This window comes from Apiospora kogelbergensis, assembly GCF_038363985.1.
Source record: "Apiospora kogelbergensis strain CBS 113332 chromosome Unknown utg000003l_segment0_segment0, whole genome shotgun sequence".
Classification (NCBI taxonomy): domain Eukaryota; kingdom Fungi; phylum Ascomycota; class Sordariomycetes; order Amphisphaeriales; family Apiosporaceae; genus Apiospora; species Apiospora kogelbergensis.
In genome coordinates this window covers 2,044,143-2,064,709 of record NW_027117420.1, presented here as the reverse complement: position 1 = coordinate 2,064,709, position 20,567 = coordinate 2,044,143, and the positions used below count along the sequence as shown (strand labels likewise).

The 20,567-nt window shown below is 54.0% G+C and overlaps 5 protein-coding genes across 5 annotated transcripts; 2 read left to right on the top strand and 3 right to left on the bottom strand.

Annotated features, from left to right (window-relative positions):
• Positions 1–521: 521 nt before the first annotated feature.
• Positions 522–1,841, top strand: PG998_005419 (uncharacterized protein; the record flags this gene model as incomplete). Its single annotated transcript, XM_066872237.1, has 3 exons — positions 522–692; positions 820–1,431; positions 1,476–1,841. The coding sequence occupies 3 exons, from the start codon at positions 522–524 to the stop codon at positions 1,839–1,841; spliced, it is 1,149 nt and encodes a 382-aa protein (XP_066732334.1).
• A 1,408-nt stretch (positions 1,842–3,249) lies between these two features.
• PG998_005418 (uncharacterized protein) lies at positions 3,250–6,124 on the bottom strand (the record flags this gene model as incomplete). Its single annotated transcript, XM_066872236.1, has 3 exons — positions 3,250–3,417; positions 3,487–5,878; positions 5,988–6,124. The coding sequence occupies 3 exons, from the start codon at positions 6,122–6,124 to the stop codon at positions 3,250–3,252; spliced, it is 2,697 nt and encodes an 898-aa protein (XP_066732333.1).
• Positions 6,125–6,818: 694 nt separating this feature from the next.
• PG998_005417 (phospholipid-translocating P-type ATPase) lies at positions 6,819–11,225 on the bottom strand (the record flags this gene model as incomplete). Its single annotated transcript, XM_066872235.1, has 2 exons — positions 6,819–7,347; positions 7,411–11,225. The coding sequence occupies 2 exons, from the start codon at positions 11,223–11,225 to the stop codon at positions 6,819–6,821; spliced, it is 4,344 nt and encodes a 1,447-aa protein (XP_066732332.1).
• A 1,457-nt stretch (positions 11,226–12,682) lies between these two features.
• On the bottom strand, positions 12,683–15,374 carry PG998_005416 (uncharacterized protein; the record flags this gene model as incomplete). The annotated part of the gene is made up of 5 exons (XM_066872234.1): positions 12,683–12,725; positions 12,784–13,406; positions 13,462–13,634; positions 13,690–14,942; positions 14,998–15,374. 5 exons carry the CDS (start codon positions 15,372–15,374, stop codon positions 12,683–12,685), a joined length of 2,469 nt encoding a protein of 822 aa, XP_066732331.1.
• A 1,871-nt stretch (positions 15,375–17,245) lies between these two features.
• Positions 17,246–20,440, top strand: PG998_005415 (uncharacterized protein; the record flags this gene model as incomplete). The annotated part of the gene is made up of 1 exon (XM_066872233.1): positions 17,246–20,440. One exon carries the CDS (start codon positions 17,246–17,248, stop codon positions 20,438–20,440), a length of 3,195 nt encoding a protein of 1,064 aa, XP_066732330.1.
• Positions 20,441–20,567: the final 127 nt, after the last annotated feature.

The window sequence follows — 20,567 nt, the reverse complement described above, 5'->3', positions numbered from 1 at the left end:
GGTGGCAATCAGTAGCGAGGGGCGCGTAGAGAGGTCGACGACCGGCCTGGCAAGCTGGGTTGACCATGAAACAAGATGCAGATAAAGTTTTTGTTTGTGTAGCATCGCCATGCCATTCTGTTCTCCTTGTCTCGTAGACTCGACAGGCAATCCAGGGCACCGGGAAAGATAATCTGGCCATCCCGGTGGATCTTGCATGAGTCGTCGACGGCGGTCACTTTCTGTACCACTGGGGAGACCCTCGGGCGAGTGTTTGCTCAGCGACGGTGGCATATTCATTACTGCAAGGGGGAGGCGCCAAGGGAGTGATGTCCCCTACCATCTGCTAGCTCTAGATCCAGAGGGACAATCTGAGGGAAGATGCGGTGCTCATATTATAAGAAGCGCACCTGGCTCTGTGCATGCCGCCGTCTTGGGTTGTATCGCGGAGTGACTGGTATATGCAAGCCGAACCAGGCTCGACTCGGTTGTTTACCTGTGCCTGTCTGCAAATACGAGATTCACCTTTACATGCGATAACCATGAGTTCGCCATCCGTTTCGGCGCTGCTCGAGCGCATTGCTGCTGCCGGCAAGGCCTATGAGAAAACCCAAGAGGCCGGCACACGAGAAGATCTGATCGATCTGGGCCAGTCCCTCGTTGCCGCCCTCGAGATCCCCAGTGAATTCATACAACGCAGCTTCTGGTCTGAGGTGGGTGGTTACACACTCACACATCTCTTCCTACCTTCCCATCTGCCTATCTACCTACCCTATCAGCTAGTTGTCTGCTAATATATATATATATATATAATGCACTGGCACTAACATGATCGTATAGCCCGCCAAATCCGCCCACATCCGTCTAGCCGTCGATGTCCAACTCTTCCAGCACCTCCGCGACGCCGGAGCAGGCGGTCTCGCCCCGGAAGAGCTAGCCAGCAAGACTGGCGTGGAAGTGCTTCTGCTCCAGCGCGTGCTGCGCCACCTGACCTCGACCAAAGTCGCCGTCTTTAAGGGCGGGAAATGGCACGGGACCCCCCTGAGCGACGGCCTGGCCGAGCAGAAGTACCAGCACAGCATCTCATTCTGCTACGACGTGGCGCGCCCCTCGTTCAACGGCTTCCCCGCGTATTTCCAGGCCACCGGCTACAAGCAGCCCACGTTCCTGACCGACGGGCCCTTTCAGGCCGCCCACCAGACTGCGCTGCCCTTCTTCGACTGGCTCGTCGCCACGCCGCCGCACCTGGCGCATTTCGACTCCTTCATGTCGGCGTACCGCGCGGGCAAGCCCGACTGGTGGGACTTCTACCCCGTCACGGAGCGGTTGGCGGCCGGGTTCGCGCCCGGCGCAGACGGCGACGGCGACGCGCTCCTCGTGGACGTCGGCGGCGGCCGCGGCCACGACCTAGCCGGGTTCGCCCGCGTCCACGGCGCCCACCCGGGCCGCCTGGTCCTGCAGGACCGCGAGCCCGTCATCGCGGCCGCGGAAAAGAGCGACCGCTTCGAGGCGCAGGTGCACGACTTCTTCACGCCCCAGCCCGTCCGGGGGCGCGCGCCTACGCCCTGCACTCGATCCTGCACGACTGGGGCGACGCCGAGGGCGTCAGGATCCTCGAGAACCTGCGGCCGGCCCTGAAGCGGGGCTACTCGCGCGTCCTGCTCAACGAGATTGTGCTGTTTGAGGAGACGCCGACGCTGGCCGCGACGTCCATGGACATGATGATGCTGGCGCACTTCGCGGTCAAGGAGCGCACCGAGAGGGACTGGCGCGCCATAATCGAGAAGGCAGGCCTCAGGGTTGTGAAGATCTACAGCCTCCCGGGGGTGGCGGAGAGTCTCATTGAGGCAGAGCTGGCTTAGAAAAAAGAAAAGGAGGGAAACGGAGAGATAGATGTATAGAAGAGCCCTTATTTTCTTTTTCTGCCCTTTTTATAGTAATTTTACCAGTACCATACATAAATAATAGACAGAGATATTCAACAATAGCAAGATCGTCCCCGAATCAGACACGGAGAGCTATTTCCGAAGCGTAGAAGAGAGAGACATGGACAGTTCGTGAGGCTCATTACTCGTTATGGTTTAACTAAGCTAGATCACATCGTCAAGCACAACGTTGGGAGCGTTGTGTATCTGCTTGTCATTTATCACGTTGGTAGTGCCGGCACTAGGAAGATGCCATAGACTGGCGACGGCGATGTTATTGACGACACATTCGACAGCCAGCCTGTATAATCCGTGGCTCTCCCCATACGCGACTGTCGCCTAACAAACGATCGGTCAAGCAGTCGTATGAAGGTGGCCTACCCCCTCAACGTCGGAACCCCCGTCTCCGGGGAGATGAAGAGCCAACGAGGGTGGATTTTCAGACAGAACTCTATCCGATGACCTCCTTCAGCGCAATCTCATCATCGCCCTGCCGTGACCTATTCCGTCCCAGGGGCTCCCAGTTCAACCACAATAAAACGGATCTGGCACGAGTCAGGCTTCCCCGTCCGCGTTGTTCTCCGATCGGATTCTGATCTACCTGACCCTCGCCAGGGCCGCCCTGGTAGACATTAGAAAACGGCATGAAGAAGATGCGACGTTGTGTCAAGCAGTGGTTGGCCTCGAGCAGGCTTTCCGTGTCGGGCCTGATCCCCGATCTCCGCGCCAAACCTTCTTATCGATCCAGCCCACCACCCACTCCGCTCTCTCAACCGCCGGGAGCAACGAGCCTGGCACCGGAATCATCAGAACCCCTGCGTCCCCTCCCTCCACTATCGATTTCTCCATATCGACTTACCGGTCTTCTTTCCCTTTCACGGCAATCGCCCACAGGGTGGGATGCGCGACTTCCGAAACGGCAGTTGGCTTTCGCCAGGGATGTCCCTGCGAGGTTTGTACTGTACAGGTTGGTGGGAAAAGAAGATAAACAAGAGCAACGGGAGGGACAGCAACCTTTAAATGGCCCCCATGCAGGGAGAGGCAAAGAGGATAGATCATCGGGTAGTATATTACTCCATTCAAGATCCGGTAGAGCAAGCGCAAGGCGCTCTTTCGGGGGTTTACCGCAGTTAGTCAGTCACCTGGTGATGGAATCGAATCGTAAAAGTGATGGTGAAAATTATTGATTCTGCTGCCGACGCTGTCTGTTTGTGTGAATTCGTACAATAACCCATTCTCCGCTGCAGAGAGACCAGCCCGCAGAGCTGGGCTTCCTTCATCGTTATCGTCCTCTTTCGCTGTCTGTCGTTCCGCCTGCCCCATTCCCCCATCATCGAAAACATTCTCATTTCTGGGGGTATAGCACCACGCCCTCGTACCCCCTACCGGCAATGTTCTCGAGGGTGTGCTTGAAGTGCTTTTTGCTGCTCTCCACGCTCGCCGAGTCCTGCTGGTTCGTACCTAGGTTCGAGTGAATAAGCTCAATAAGGCCGTTGAGATACTTCGTCGTCACCTGGAGCGGGACATTATCATTAGCATCAGGGGTAGCGCTGCCGTGGTGATCTGGAGATGTTGCACTTACCGACTCATTTTGCTGGTCGAAATAGTACACATAGCGATCCAAAATCTCCACAAAGAGCTCAATTGACGTAGCCTGTTCCATGCAGCTGTCCGCGACCCTGAGTGCACGCTGCAAGCACTCGAGCACGCGCTTGCCATCACGGTAGAGGCCCTCTTCCGACTCGTCCGTCGCCTGGATGGGCGTGGCCCACCACAAGTGACTCGCCAGGTAGACGGCGCGGCACTGATCCGGCTTCCGCAGCAGCTTACTGCCGTGCAGGGCGCATTTCGTGATCAGCGTGTCGTAGTTCTCCTTGCCGAAGTTTCTCGTCTGGTGTAGGGCGCTGGCAATGACGCATACAGCCTGGAATTGCGCTTTCGAATCGCTGACGGCCTCCTCGTATACTGTGAACGCCTGTGCGAAGAATTCGTACGCCACCTCCTCGAACCCGTTCATGTCGGCCGTCTGGCCACATGCGGAGAAGAGACGCAAAGAGAGTTCGGCAGCCCCAGCCCCGTTTACCCTTGCGTAGATGCTCGTGATGGCCGAGTGCATGAACTTGTAAAGCGCGGACGACTGAGTCTCCCAGTTGTCATCGTAGTGTTCGCGCGCCTTGAAGCGACGTGCCAGCTTCATGCCAGCCGTGATCAGCGGCGGCGTAGTAGTCCGGATGCGCTCATTTCCCTCGCCATACACCTTGCGGGTCATCTGCAGCAGCTTGAACTGCGTGTCGTTGTTCTCGCTGTCCAACAAATGGACGATCCTTGCTAACCACCCCTGCTCCTCCATCGTCTCATCTGTCTCGACTGCGCGGCGCTGGGGGCCTCCGGGGTAACCGGCCGGGGGTTGAGAGCCTTCTTTGATCAAGACCTTCAGTACTTCTAACACATTCTCAAGCTGGTCTGTCGTAGTGATTTTAGTGTAGTTGCGCAGTAAACTCCGAGCGACTTCGCCAGCCACAGCCCTTCTTGTCGGATAGGTTTGTGACTGGAGAAGGGGCACGTATGTCGGTAAGGAGAGCGCGGTGAACATGGAGACGTATCTCTTGAGCGGCGCTTGCAGAAGAGCCAGAAGGCTGGCTTGCGCCGGTGGCGAATGGAGATCAGCGCTGTTAGCATGCTCGCGCACCTTGCGGTTGGCGTATTCCAGCACCTGATCAACATAATCGAGCCGGTCCGGGTAGATGTTGAGCGCCAGGTTGGTGAGCGATACCAGCAGGGCGATGGTATCTTGTATCGGAAGATGTTGGACTGTGACGAGATTGTTAACTTGGTCGAAGAAAATCTCGTAGAGCTTGACGTTCTGTGGTATGCCGCGCTCCTTCTTGGGCGGCGTTTCCTCCTCCTTGGTTGCGTCGGCCTCGCCATCAACGGCTGTCGTCTCGGTCTCTGCAATCGATGGCGCCGCTTCTGTTCCTGTCTCTGGTTCGGCCGGCTTGTCTTCCGCCTGCTCCTGCTCCGGCTCCGCAGAGTCGCCATTTGTCCGGTCATCTCCATTCGTCTCTGTCGCGGCCTCGGATGGTGCTGGTTTCGACTCTTGCTCTTCCTTGGCCAGCTTGACCTTCTCCAGAAGTTTGGAGAGAGCTTCCTCCTCCATCTTGCCCTTGTCATCGTTGACTTCAGCTTGCGACTCCCGTTCCGCGTATGCAGACAGGCGGTCCATCAAGCCAATGACAATAGCCTTGACATTGACGTGGGGGTTCAGCCGCGACACGGCAGCCAAGAACTGATCCAACGTGTGTAGGTGGAATTCGTCCGGGAAAACCTGCGTAATGATTTCCAGGAGGTATTCCTGTGCCAAGACGTCGCGACACTGGACGACCTGCTCCAATAACGGGCCCAGAATGCCGTTGCTGTACGTCTCCAGATCCACCAGCTGACTCAAGCGCACGATGTTGCTGCCGACCAGGAGCTGCAGTTCCTTACGCTCCTTGGTGCGCTGCTCGCGTTCCCTGGAGTGGCCCTGGTGTTGCAGTCGTACCCATAGCTTGTTCATTTCGACGAAGTTGGTGAGGATGAAGTTGATGGAGTCTTGCAGGTTGCCTTCGGGGCCATCGCCTTCGCCGGTAGGGAGGAAGTCACGGGCCTGGCCCGACAGGAAATAGCGAAGAAAGAGGCCACGGATAGGATGTTGAACGCCACGGCTCATATCCATCATGTCCTTCATCAACTCCTTGACCGGGGCCTCGGGGATGGCCATATAGGCGGTGCCGACCGTCATCATGAGGTAGAGTCGGGGAACAATATTCCCAGCATACTGGACGAGCTCGTAGAGGTCGGCGAGGTGGTTGTGAGGGTGGTTCTCCTTGAGATGGACCGAGAGGTAGCGGAGGGCGTCGAATACTGCCATGTACAGCTCGTAGTACTGTTTGGGGCCCAAGCTACTCGTTCTCAGTTCGCTCACGAGGGTCGAGCTATAGGTCACGTATCGAAAGGTCAGCCAAGATAACCAAGGTCACGGGTGGTCGGAAGCCAGCCAGGGTTGGGTGGACAGCCCGCAAGAGCTGCCAGGGCGTTGCGTACCAACACTTAAGAGCGTCCATCAGCTTGGAAGGAGAGTCGAGACATTTGCGCATCAGTACTGTCTGTTGGCGCACGGCGATGAGGGCATCCTCCAACAGTCGCGCCTGGTCCTCAGGCGGCGCGGGCGTGGTGGTCATGACGGTGACGTTTACTCGGGCGGCTGGGCGACGGGTAGGTGACGACGGCGATCGACTTCCTGGGCGAGATGCTGGATCCGACCATGCATTGGAGAACTCGGGAATTGGCTGTTTCGGTGTTGCGGCTTGGGTTGAATGAGTAGTGATAGATTCGGTCAAGCGTGCGATGCGCTGCAGGCCCAATTGAAGGAAATGCGGTTGCCTTGGATGTCTCACTGGTTCTGGGGGGTTGAGTGTCCAGTGTCCAGTGTCCAGTGTCCAGTGTCTGGAAGGAGCTTCGTCAACGTACAGCAACCCGATGCGAGCGAGCCATCCCTGTTACGTGTGTTTATTTTAGTAGGGGCAGCACCTTAAGCCACAGGCTAGCAGGCCATCCGTCCATTACATCAGCGTGCACGTGCACGGTTCATCTGCACTCCAGCGTTCTGTCCAGCGCTCCCACTCGCTGTGCATCCACCAGTAAATCGGTATTGGCTTTTAAGGTCTAAGGTTCGATTACATATGTACTGTTGTTTCCGCTATATGGACATGAATAGTCCGACGGATTTCTAATAGGTAGGTGTAGTACGTGTCGGGGAAAAAGCAAAAGACTGCAAACAAACCAAAATGTCCCAGGGGTATACGTGCTCAACGCCACAGTAAATGCATCCAACTCATCCAACGTCTTGTATCGCCAAGTAGTGACCGGCCGGGCTCATGCAGCCCGGTTAGTACCCAACCTCTCCAGCACAACCCCTTCCTCCTCCAGCACGCTGCTCCCCGACACCACCACGACCTCGTCCTCGTCCTCGTCGTCCTCTTCTTCGCCCGTCTCTTCGCCTCGCTCTTCTTTCAACATCTTCCGCAACTTCTCCTGGATGGCTGGGTCCTGCTCGAGCTCCTGCCACATCTCGAGGTGAAACTCCTCGAGGTTCTCGAACGTGGCGGGCTCGTCCGATGGCTTCCTCCAGGGCGGCCACTTCCACAAGCGGGCTAAGATCAGGTTGCGTTTGATGGCCTTGTACACGAGCTCCGCCGTCATGAGCATGGCCACGACTACGATGAGCGTTAGCCACCAGATGCCGTCGCCGCCGAACGACTTGGTGAACCCGCCCCGCACCGCATACGGGCTGACACCCGGGTTGTAGATGCCGCCCAGGAGTGCGCACCAGACCCACCATCCGATGAAGGTGATCGCAAAGCCGTTGAGGATTATCTTGGTTTTCGAGTGTGTTTCCAGAATACTAGTGGGGTGTTAGTCTGGACCTTCGGAATCATGTTTCAGTAGTAGTGGCGCAACAACTCACAAGAGCTTGTAATTGATCCATATCACGTTGACGCTGAAAGCCAGATTGCCCAGCGCAAACAAATTATCATCATCAACCATGCCCATCACCCCGCCGTACCCAGCCCAGACCGCGAACCAGACGCCGATGCCCTCGGCCGCGCCCGCCACCATCCAGCCCAGGTACTTGCGTACATTTAGGCCCGTATTGCGCTGGCCGTAGACGTATAGCTCGGGGACAGCGAGCAGAGTTTGCGCGTCGAGGTCCTGATCGAACATGGCCGGCAGGATGACGGCTAAACTCGTAAATAAAATATTGAAAACGGTCAAACTGGCCATTTCGTATAGAGACGTGCCCGTGTAGCCGTTGTAGCGCTGGTAGAGCGCGGTGGGGAGGTAGAAGTACATCTCCTTCCAGAACGTGGCGAGGATGAATTTGGCGGTCCGGACGTAGTTCCAGCGGCCGTGGACAAGAAGCAGCCTCTGGAGGAAGCGGAACTGCGCAATGGCATAATCGGCGACACGTGCGGCCTGAAGACCCTCCTTGCCCGAGATGCCGACACCGACATGTGCAGCCGAAATCATTGCAAGATCATTAGCACCATCGCCAATGGCAAGCGTAAGGGCGCCCGGAACGCGGTGGCGAATAGCCTTGACAATATCCGATTTTTGCGCCGGCGATGCTCGACAACAAATCACGGAGTCGATAGTGGGGATCAGGGTATAAAACAGGTTCCGCACAGTAGGATCTGACTCGACCACTCCAAGCGTATGGCCGTCAATGACAACCACGCTGTGGATGCATCCAGTACGGATATCCTCCACGACACCAAGTATCTGTGCCTGAAGATTTCCTTTGGTAGAATCCAGGATAAAAATGTCCGAGCCCGGGCGACATATACGAGCCGAGTGCGCAATATTGATGGCAGTCTCACGCTTGTCGCCCGTGAGCATCCAGATCTTGATATTGGCCCGGCGGAGCTTCTCGATGGTTTCAGGAACACCGTTTTGCAGTTTATCCTCGATTGCCGTGGCGCCGATCAGGTCCAAAGACTGCTCGATCATCTCGCCCGCCTCCTCGATTAGCTCCTGTCGGTTCACCAGACTCGTGGTGGCATCGTTGTAGACTTTGCGCCACGCGCGGTACTCGTGCGGTGGTATGAATTTTCGAGCAAAAAGGAGCGTGCGAAGGCCCTCCGAGGCAAAGTCGTCCAAGTGCTTGAAGCAGCGCGTGAAGACGGCCGAGTCGTCGTTGATCAGGGGGTCGTTCAAAAAGTCGAACCGGTCGTCCTCCATGGGTGATCCCATTGCACCATGCACTGTAAGTGTCTTGGCAATGTCAAAAGACACGGTCCTAACCCCAAGGGATGGTCTCGGCTTGTCTTCCGAGTGCCGGAGCTTGAACATCTCGACTGACTGACTCCGCTCAATGGCCGGCCGCTTTTTAGACACATTTGTTTGTGACGAGCGCGCGCCTATACTCTTGCGGCCAATGGACAGGCTTGGACGACCGCCAAAGCTATTGCGCGGCTCCATTTGCTCACTGCGCCGCAGCATCTCGTGTTCCAAGTCGGCACTCTTTCGGACCTCGTTGGCCTTCTTGAGAGCCAGGGTTGCGAGCTTCAGGCGGGGCAAGATAGCCGAGTCAGCTCCCTTGCAGATGAGACAGATTCTGCCGTCCGGGTACCGCACAACGATCGACATGCGCTTTCGCGCGCTACTAAACTCGATGACATCAAGAAGCTCGTAGATCTCAGTCCTGTCTTCTCCGCCAAACCCGGTAATCTTAAGCGTGATAGTCTGAGCTGATCGGTGGGCAACAAGATAGCCAAGCTCCTGCGCAGCGCGCACAAGCGCAAGCTCATCTGGCGAGGATGCTTGGAAGTCGACCTGGCCATCCTTTACCTCGGGTAGGCACGTATGACACAATGCCATCGAGAGGATGTAATCGCGAGCCTTTCTTGAGAAAGGAGAGGCCGGTCGCATACGGATATATTCGAGCAGATCCTCCGTGGTAACGTCTGGTTGCGGACGGTCTGGTCTGCCGGTTGATCTCCACTGAGAAGAGGATCTCCGACCTGAAAAGGAGGGTCGTTGGGGTAGCTCCGGGGAAGTGATAGTGATGGCAACCGGTGAGGTGACACCATGATCCTCCTCATCTTCTGTGATAACCCGTGTAACTTCCCTGGACTTCCGCGCTATCGCTTTACCGGATTCTTTAGTCACCGTATGAGCAACGGGCGTAGTGATCTCCTCCTTTTCAAGGTCCATCTCGTGTAGCCATGAAGTGCCGGCAATACTCACCTTTCGAAACTTCATAACGTTCTCTGTCAAAGTACCCGTCTTATCGGAGAAGACGTAGCTGATCTGGCCCAGGTTCTCGAGGATAGTGTTCGTGTTGCACCGTGCTGGTGTATCGGTGGCCTCGTCGTACATCTCGATATCATTGTTGAGCATGAGCAGCTGTCCAATCTTGACGATTTCCAGACTAACATACAGCGCCAGAGGAATGACATTATTGAACTGAATAGCAAAACCGATGATGATCTCCTTAAAAGGCACCGTGGCGCCTTTCAGATACCATGATCTGGTCTCATTCGGGTTCTTCCAAATAATGTAACCCATCGAGCACCCTACCGACAGAACAACGACATAAATAGCCAAGGCGATAACGATTTGGTTCGAAATTTTCTCCAACGCGGGCTTCTTGGCCTTGGGGTGTTGATTGGCATTCAGACGGATTTTGCACTCCTCGCCGGTATTGATCACCATACCAATGGCGTGCTCGGTGTTTCTCAGCGTGCTGCCACGATAAATCACTTCGTTCGACGTGATCGGCATACTCTTTCCGTCCACCGTCACCTTGCCCTCAAATCGGTAAAGGTCCGGATTGGGGTCCTCGAGGACAAACTCCCCGCTGACTCCGCGGAGACCGGCTATCGAGTCGCAGCCTTTGAAAGCACCCACTGAGTCTTTACTCTTCAGGTTCGTCTCACCATCCAGAGCCATGGTGTCAATGTACGCGAGGCCGTTTTCTCCAGTCGCATGCAGAAGCACGACGTCGGCCGGCACCTCATCATCACGCGACAATCGAACAACGTCGCCGACCTTTAGGTTTCTCCACTGGGTTTTATTCCATTGAAATTCGTCGTCGAGGTCGCGTTCTACCTCTTCTCCTTTCACCTCCTCGTCCACCACAGCAGCATCATGCACATCGCCTTTCCCTCGTCTGAACCATGGTCGTCTCTTTTTCCTCGGCGGAGGCGTCTCGTCCGGCTTTGGCCTGCCCAGAACCCGGGTGATATTCGCGTTCTCCAACGTATCCAAGCGGTGTCGCTTGAAATCGTCGTAGCCCTCCTTGAAAACGGTCAACAGCACGAAGAACAGTAGCGGCAATATGGTGGTGAAGTTTCCCGTCGTACTGAGACCCGGTATGGTTTGCGGGATACCGACACAAAGGAAATAAAAGTTGGCCAGACGCGTGAACTGGAAAATCAATTGCTTCGGTAGGAAATCGTAGACGTTGTATCGGGCGGTTCGGATCGAGTTGGATAGGTACGGGCTAGCCCGTCGCTCGTCGATCAGCGCCTCGTCGTGCTCGATGCGCAAGGGTACGTGGCGGCCATCTTGAGACGGCGGCAGGGGTTTCTGTCGCAATACCCCCTCGACAAAGTATTTCTGGTACCAGGCGGCCGAGTGATCGGAGACGCACGCCCGGATCTTGTTCACGCGCTTCTTGGTTCGGGTGGCCGCGGCGAGGGCGGGATTGCTAGACTTCTTTTCATCGCTTATGTCATCCTGGGAGGAGGTCTTCCTGGTCGGTTCTCCTAACAACATCGTCGAACGAACTGGTCGCCAAGCGGAGGTGCGGGGACAGTTGATTCGATCGCCAATTGCCCTTCCGCTGTCCAAATCATTGGCGCAACAACCAAAGAACCAGGCTTCTAGATAAGGTGAGGGAAATGGGACAAAATTTCTCTGCCTTCAATTGTCCCGGGGCAGCGACGGATTTGGACGCGCGGACCCAAGCGGGGGGCCTGGGTAATGAAGTAATCGTCAAGTCCCCGGGAGGACCGGCTAGATGCGACCCAAAAACGAACGTGCGGATCGCGAACCACTTTTCAAAGGGGTGTTCGTTCGATCGCGTCCAAGAGGCACAAATATCGGGAGTACAAACGGAGGACAATTAGTATACTAGTCACCAAACGAGCAACGAAACGAAGGTTAGAAGGGCGGACGCAACGCACGTCGGCATTGTAGGTGTGTGTCTAAAGGTTAGTTGAACTGATGGGCGGCGGCAGCAAGCGAGTGGAAAGGGCGGTCCATTGAATCCGGCGGACAGGGGTCATCAGGAATCGGGATGGGATGGGGAATAAGGGAATTAATGGAAAAACGCATGCCAAGGCCAGACGAGCCGGATGCCCAGTAGCCAGCAGCAGAAGGGAGAAACGAGATGATGCATGACCGCATTACATGCCCGGGGTGTGTTTGTTTGGCACTTTTTCTTTGGCCCGCTTGGCCAGCTTGGCCAGCTTAGCCAGCTTGCCGCCTCCCGGGACCCGTAAGAAAGAAATAGCCTTACGGAGTAGAGGCTCAAGAGGTCGTGATTGCCTACCCCTGTCCCCAGCTAGCGCGTCGAGCCGGCATGCCAGCTCAATTGCTTATGGGGAAAAATAAGAATAGAAGATTCAATACAACAGAACCTTCCTTGGGAAGAAATATTCATCAGTGCACTCACTCTCTACACGTGGCTGGGCGGCTCCGACGTCAGACATGCATGAATAGGCCTTATCCCGACCAGAGTCCAAACACACACAGAGCATGATTCGACCCCTCTCGTTTGACTTCCGTAAATGTCTTTGGTTGACAAGATAAGCACAACCAAAACGATTCAGAATCCAATGGTTCACGTCTTGGGTGTTTCGAGGAACGAGTTGTTTTGTCTGACCCGAGTCGTGACGCGAAAATTCACAATACGTGCCATGGCGCTAGTGCAAAACATGCAGTTCAACCCCCATTCCAAGCGGTGATAAGTAGTAGTAGTGGTAGTAGTACCAAGGCAGTGGCTGCATGGTGGTGTTGCACGTGTTGCGATATTATGAGGGGGTATTCTAATTCTAAATCATGGACTAGACGCCGTACTTGCAATGGCTGGCCAAGGGAAACCTGTAACCCAGAAACCCTCCCATGCTCCCATACTATACGCAAGTGACAAATGAAGCTTAATGATCCGGCAATTCCATTTCGGTCAAAATGTAAACATGCATCGGGTCTGCACCCACTACCCAACCTACTCAGGTGCTCAATGCCAAGCAAGCATCAACTGCAAGACCGACTCTGAACGTAATGTTAGCCAGCTTTTCCATATGAAAGTGAATGACATGAACCAACTTACCGCCCTTCTTTCTGATACACTACATCACTGATGATGTCTCGGTCGAGATCCGGGAACATGCCGGCCAAGGTCTCCACCACATTATGGTGCTCTGCCCGGGAAACACGTTGCGCCTCTGCGGCTTCGGCGCTAGCCTGCCTGGCAGCCGCCTCTTGGGCCGAAAGCTGCAATCGTGCATCTAACGAAGAGGTGTTCTCACCACTAGCTAGCGGGCTCGGCCTGGATACTGTCGCATCTGGCTGTGGGGTGCGCGCTGGTGAGCTTGGTCCGGCTGGGCTAGGTTCATCAGAGAACATGCGACCTATCGTCGACAGCGGCCTTTGTATCGTGCGGAGCAGACCCGTAATGGCTGCCCCGTCATCGGACTGATCGGATGACATCGACCTCCGTGGTGTGCCTGTGGGATCTACATCCATGGACGGGCGTGAGGATGATTCCGCCCGTGAGTGCAATCCGGTCTTTTCTGAATGCTGTTCCACTTGCGGCGATGATGCTTCTTCCTCCGCCGCTCGGTGCTTTTCTGCAATGGCAGACACAGCGGCTTCGACGTTCTTCTCAAACTCCTCATCAGTGATTGTAAGCGTAGTTCGGTCCATGTTCTCGATGAACTGAATCGCCCCCATCTAAAACCCAGTCAGTATTAGTCGTTAACCATTTGCGGAGCGGGACGTCACTAACAAGAGAAGAAAGGTAATAACCGGCCTCCCCGCCAAGCTTTTCCTGATTCCGGAAACGCAATATGTATTGGACGTTGGAGACCAAGTGATCGGGGTTGCATTGCAGCACCACATAGATCAGCAGAGGCATGAATGAATCTGCAGACGTGTCCGACTTGGCATTTTTGAGTAGACCTGTTACTGTTAGCAACTAGGGGTAGGGACATGTGAAAATGAAGGATTTGCCTACCAAAGATGACTTTGCAGCAGTTAAGCACGCAGATAATTTTGTCTCTGGGTGCTCGGTATGACCTGATTTTCAAGAGTTCTGCATATTTCGAGTTAGCAGCAGTTCCAATTGCATATGAGGTAACCTTCTTGGACGAACCTTGCTGGGCCAAATTGAGGAAACGCTTCCCGCTTTCGCTGGCTGGCGGAATATCCAAATGCTCCTCTCTAACCCAGCCGTAAATGTTGATTTTCTGTGTGAGAATTTCGTCTCTTTCCACATCCTCTTGGTGTTGGCCTCTTCTACCAGGGCCCATCGGCCGTTCTCCGCCCCGTCGTTTGGGCTTTGCCCCGGGTATAGGCTGTGGAGGCGGTATCGCTGGCGAGAAGGTCTGAGTATATAGTCGATTCATGACGAGCTTCTCCATGCCCTCCCTCGCATTATCGAACTCGGCATCTGACACATCTCTCCACACTTCGCATTGTGCCATTTTGTTCGCAATGAAAGCCAGGAAGTCGCCGATAATCTTGACCTGCTCATGGACCATCCATTGTCGTTTACCAAACTCCTGTAAAAACGACTTCAAATACCTAGCTACCGGGTCGGCTTTCTTCTTTTGCAGTTGCTCGAGGAAGCGGTGAAAGTCAAAGGGGAGACTTGGCTCAGGTTCCGGTTCCGGTGGGGGAGGTCGATGTGCTGTCGATGTAGGCGACATTGGAGAGTCCGCAGGTAGCTTCCCGTCGGGGGGTCCATCCTTGGGTGGTACTGGAGGTCCTTGATCTTCGGTTTCCCGCTCCTTCGTCTTCGAACGTACGCTGGCAGGAGATTGAGAGCTGGCCCGCAGTCCTTGTAAGTCTTGAATCTGCTGGGCAATACTAGGCGCAAGAGGTTCAAGGCTGGACTTCCGAGGCGGGTGCTGGGCTGGTGGGCTTCCCAAGAAGGGGGAAGCAATTTCGAGACGTGGACTCATAACTTCGTCAACATCGGGCCCGCCACCCTCCTCGGGGAACTGTTCCATGATGCTCTGAATCTCCGACCTTGAAGTACCCTCTTGTTCGTCCTCACTAGTAAATCGGCGGTCGTCGTAGCCAGCGTCTGATCGCGTCGGAGATACCTCCGAGCCATGGTGTTTATGTTTGTGTCCGGAGTTCGTCCTCGAAGGTGGCTTAGAGCCAGCTGGCGTCGGGGGGTTGGATCGATGTACGGAGGCGTTTCGATCGTCAAAAACTGATGTCGGCCGGGTTTTAAAGTTGCAACAGAGGATTCCATTTGCTCTGTATTGGTAGCCATCTCGCCAGATGGTGGTTCTCCAGGGGGAACAGCCTCGACATTTGCGGGCTGGTCTTTGGCGGGAGGGGGGGGGGCGCCTCGTCGACCTTAGCCTTCTCCTCAAGATCGATGAGATCACTGCTGACCACCTGAGTTGGGAGACCGGCAGTGCTCGGTGCACTAGACTTGGGGGCTTGGGCTTCATCTTTGGGTTCTGGTTCTGGTTCTGGTTTCGCTTCGGATGTTGTAGGTATGGGCGTGTTTGTCGGTGCTGTTTCATCCGGTTTGGTTGGCGATGGCTCGGATGCTAAGCTTGGCTGCTCCGCCGCAGTTTGTTTGCTCATGTTGGTGTCATGATAAGCTGTGCTTTCAGCAACCAGTTGACTCGAGAGTTGCGAAGGTACAGAAGGAACCTGGGATTGTTCTGAAGGAGGCATACAGGGCATACACAGCCCACCAGGATTCGGCGTTGCGTTACGATGGGTGTTTGGGGTATGTTCCGGTTATCGTTATCAGACATGGCAGTTCAACAATAGAAGGGGTCCTTTTGTGGCTGTCATTGTTGAAACGTGGCGTGCCAGGGAGCTGCAGACCGTCCGAGCCACAGTCCAGCAACCCCACCAAAAGTATCTGGACTGAAGTACCTCAACACCTCAACAGTCTCACCAGGAAGGACAGTTACGACAATAGCTTACTTAGATCTTAGATTTGGCCTGGAAGTTATTTGACAAAACTGATGCAGATGCTCCCTGAAGGCCATTCAGACCGTCGTGGCTGATGAAGTCGAGGTCACTGTTTTCAAGATTTCGACATCGTGAATACAGCCTGCAGTACCAAGTTGTCGCGCAACACCGCAACGAATGCTCTGCTACGAACATCATCCTATGATGGGAATCGTAGTCCAGGCTCATATGCTAGTTGTGGCGTACTGCGAGGAACCGATCCTATTTTCGTGGGCATGGCTATTCGAAACAACATAACGTGGTCAAGGGCGTCACTGAGGATGGCAGGAATGTTGATGTCGGTAAATCTTCCAATAAGGGCGGTCTTGCCCGTATCTAGGAGAGAGCGGCGCCGGAAAAAAAAAGGAAAGAAATGGGAAGCCGGTGAGATCATGCCGCCGAATGAGCAGTGAGCTTCCCAGCTCAAGTGCACATTGTAATACATCACGCTTCTATTGAATAAGACTTCTTTGTTTCCTGCTTGTTTTGAAATTTTGAATTGTAATCTGAGCGTGTTTGACTGATCAGTCTGCGAGATGGATAACCACTGTTTACCGGTTAAGGCTCATCCAGGATGCAATGCTTCTTGCCAAGAGCGAGCAAAATGAGTATCAAATCCAGCTTCTAGACATGTTATCTGTGGAGGCAGAAGTGATATTCTGCTATAAAGCTAGACTGGAGTACCTTGGAATCTGGGACTTATTCTTATCCCTCGCTGGATTCGGATTATAGTCGAACTAGGATATATAAAGTTTAAGCTCTACCTTCTATAGTAAAAAGTTATCTTTATAGAAGATTCATATTTCTAGGCACGATGTTTAACAAACTACCTCATGACACCACATAGCAGTAATCCCATAGTCTTGTATCACTATAGGTAAACAGCTACTAAAAGCGAAAAGGGTCACACTCAAGTAGTCTGTCTCAAGGGGAAGGCACTTTCCAGAAACGTGTAGACGGGATTCAAATAGAATACTCGCTACACACAAACCCACGTGAGATTTATTTGGCAAAGGGGCTAAAGGGATGTTATCAGCATTTCTGGCGTCTAACATGTCAAACTCTTGGTTTTATTCCCGCGAAGGAACGCGTAATGCATACACTGGCGTTTTAAGGCAACCTTCGTGTAATGAATCGCTGATGCGCCCACTCCCCTTTTCTCAGTGCTTTTCGAGGGCTTAATTCCCTCGAAGGATGCATGTCTTGATCAGCCTCGAGAGGTGTATCCAATCAGATAAATAATGATATCAGCACACTCAGCGTGGCGTTGCGATTATCAAACATTGGGGGGTGACAGAGGCAAGGGTGTACCCAATCATCGAGAATCACCGCCCACCATCATGTAATTAATTGCACACCGGGTATTTTTATCGACCTTGAGTATGTTCCTCGCTCCCGCAGAGCCTCAAGTGGATCAGGCGGCCGTTCGTCTTGCTCGACTCTACTATTTAATGGCCATTGGGATGTTCTTGGGGTCTCCCATCTACAATTTTGACTCAAATTCAGTTTCCATGAATATCGACTGCTATCGCTGGTTGGGTATATGCTCTTAATCAAGCTCCTTTGTCTGTCTGGCTTCCTTACAAATGACGCTGCCACGTGCGGTTCAGAACGCAGAGCTGGGGAACCTGAGGCCCATTGAGCTCAACGGGACTATCTACGAACCGGTAAATACAGTTCGCGCCTTACGTGAACAACGGTCCCGCGTCTCCAAGTTCGACGATGACGACTTGCGGCCTCTTCCCGAATTCAAATACCACCGCCTCCAGTCCATGCGGCGCCGTATACGACTTCTTCGGCTTGTGGCCGGGAGCCAGAACAGCCCTGACATCATCTGCGAGCTGTTTGAGGTCGAGTTCGACATGCACAATGTCGTCCGCCGGCTGCACCAACCTCATCCAACGAAACACTCCCGGAGAAGATCTAAGACTTGGGCCCCGGAAGAGCAACGCAAGCATGAGAAAGACACTCCCGTCACCGACAACGTCGAGTACGAGGCCCTGTCGTGGAATTGGGGCACCGAGAGCCGCGACTGCGGCATTCGCGTTCTGCAGAGCAACAACCACCCGCAACGTCGTCTCGCCATCTCGCGAGAGCTGGCACTCGCCCTCAAGCACCTCCGGAATCCCGACCATGATCGAATCCTGTGGATTGACGCGTTGTGTATCAACCAGGCAGACCACGAGGAGCGCAACCACCAAGTGCAGATGATGTCGCGCATATACAATTGCGCGAACCAAGTCTGCGTCTGGCTGGGTCAAGACAACGATGACAGCACAACAGCAATATCTTTCATCAGAGAGATCATGTTGCTGGAGAACTTCGATGCCATCTCGGAAAAGAAAGAAAACGCGCCTAAGTGGCGCTCTTTGTCGCTCCTGATGCAACGTCCCTGGTTTTCACGTAAATGGGTCGTGCAGGAGATAGCACTGGCGCGAGTCGCCACTATATACTGTGGCAATGACCAGATCCCCTGGGAGCAGTTCGCCGTCGCCGTCGAGCTGTTTGTTGAAGTGGAAACCGCCACTCATCGGTTGTCCGAAGTAATGAGGAGAGACGAAGCATTTGGACACGTTCCGCAGTGGTTCGAGCATGTCTCGGAGTTAGGAGCTAGTGTTCTCGTACAAGCTACGGGGAAAATATTCCGACGAGACGGTTGGCAGGCACCAGTCACGGTACAGAATAGACCCAACGGGCCACGGAAAGCCAAGCGTGGCACAGGGGAACGAAAGACATCCGGTTCAGCCGAAGAGAATTCAGCAAAGTCAAGCGAGGTGCGCCCTCAACGACCGCTTCTCAGTCTTGAGTATCTCGTGTCGAGTTTGTCTGTGTTCCAAGCCACGCAGCCTCGAGATGCCATATACTCCTTACTGGCCATCTCCCGTGATACATCACCTTTTGCAGAGCTTCGAGCTAATTCGGAAGTTGTGTCGGAAGAAGCCACTATTCTTTCCACTGTTTCGAGTTTCCTGGAACGCAAACCGTTCAAAGTCGATTACAGCAGACCGTTTAGCGACGTCTGTAAAGATTTCGTCAGTTTCTGCATCCAAGGGGCAAGAAACTCGGATCCCACAAGAGCTTTGGATATTCTTTGTCGACCCTGGGCGCCTGATCCAACCGAAGAAGGAGTTGGTGGAGTGGTCCATCGAAAGCCCATGCTCTACAAATTTCATGAGAACAGATCGCAGCTATGGACGCCAAAAGGAAAGGAACGCCAGCGGAAGTCTGAAGACAGAATGGAAGTCGATAACCGTTCAACATCGGATTATTTCAAGGATATCGGAAGGAGTGATCCTATTTCGAAACGATTTTCCGAGGCTGCAGACATGTTTTTGCCCCATAAGCATACACAGCCGCATTCGCCAGTTGAACAAGAAGATCGTGAAGATTCGGATGACAGTGAATCTGACGACGAGCTAGACGAAATTGAAGAGGATTCCATGAAACTCCCTTCGTGGATCTCACCCGTATCCGGTGCCCCATTTGCACTTTTCCATCACCCGGGAGGCAATAGCATGTTACGCATGGGTCGGAAGAACGCAGATCCACTAGTTGGATTACCCCAGGACGGGCACAGAAATTACAGCGCCGCGCAGAATACCAAGGTCGATTACAAAAGCGACAACCGCCTGCGGTTTCGGAGGAGACCTAGGCTGGGCCACTACAGCCTCTATACAAAGGGCTTCATCTTCGACGAGATCGCAGAGGTGCGCGAGCCCGCTCGGCTCGGGTGTATCCCGGAAACGTGGACAAAGCTCGCGGGGTGGGATGGTGCTGTGGATGGTAGCAAAGACCCTCCTGCCGAGTTCTGGCGTACTCTGGTTGCTGATAGGGGGAAAGATAACCGCAACCCACCCTATTACTACGCAACAGCCTGCAAAGAGTCGGTCAAAAAGGGAGGTCTCCGGGGCGGCTCAGTTGACACCTCGGCACTCATTGTAAATGAGAGGAATTCTATCGTTGCGGAATTCTGCCGTCGAGTACAAGCTGTCATCTGGAATCGGTGTCTTGTGAAGACAAAGAGGGGACGGCTCGGGCTCGCCAATATGCCAGTTCAGCAGGGTGATCTGGTATGCATCGCATTTGGCTGTACCGTGCCTGTGGTACTAAGAAGAGGACAGCCCAAGTCAGCCAGTGATGTCAAAAACGAAGAGTTGCAAGACAGCTTCGAGTCTTTCAGAGCAGTGATGGCGACATGCGAGGAAGCCTGTTTCCGCAGATTGAGGTACAAGAGAAAACTAGAATCGTTAGGAGATCTGGAACGTGAAGCTTGGGGAAAAGAGGTCCAAGAAGAAATGAAAGCGATCAATAAGCAGATCAAGAAATGGAATAGGAGAGAAAAGGCACTGCAAAGCCAGAAAGCAGAGGAGGAGAAGGACATGGCCATGCAGAAGAACGAAGCAGAGAAGAGAAAGCAGAAACGGGCTTACACCTTCCCTACGCTAACAACCCATCAGAAAGACGCTACCGGTATAGTCATGGATCATATTGCCTCCGAAGAGGCAGCATCCGCGAGTACTGGGGGAGACGATGGGTCCGGGGCGGGCTCAGACGAGACGCAGCCTGGCAAGTTACCCGACAGGCAAGATGCTGCGCAGGGCGAGGAGCAGAAAATGAGACAGCAGGAGAAGCAGCGGGCCAAAGAAGAGGACCAGAAACTCTACTACACTTTAATCAGCGAGGCGTATATCCACGGGATGATGGACGGAGAGGCGGTCCGCGAACATATTCTGGGTGGGACTGAGGACGAAATGCGAGAGCGGTTATTTGAGATTCGCTAACTATTAATACCTGGCCTAAGCTATAGAGTTTCTTTAAATATATCTTGCATGCATTTATTGAAGGAATTACATCAAAAGTAACTTCTAATACATGTAACAGTATATGAAATCCTTTATTATTAACCCA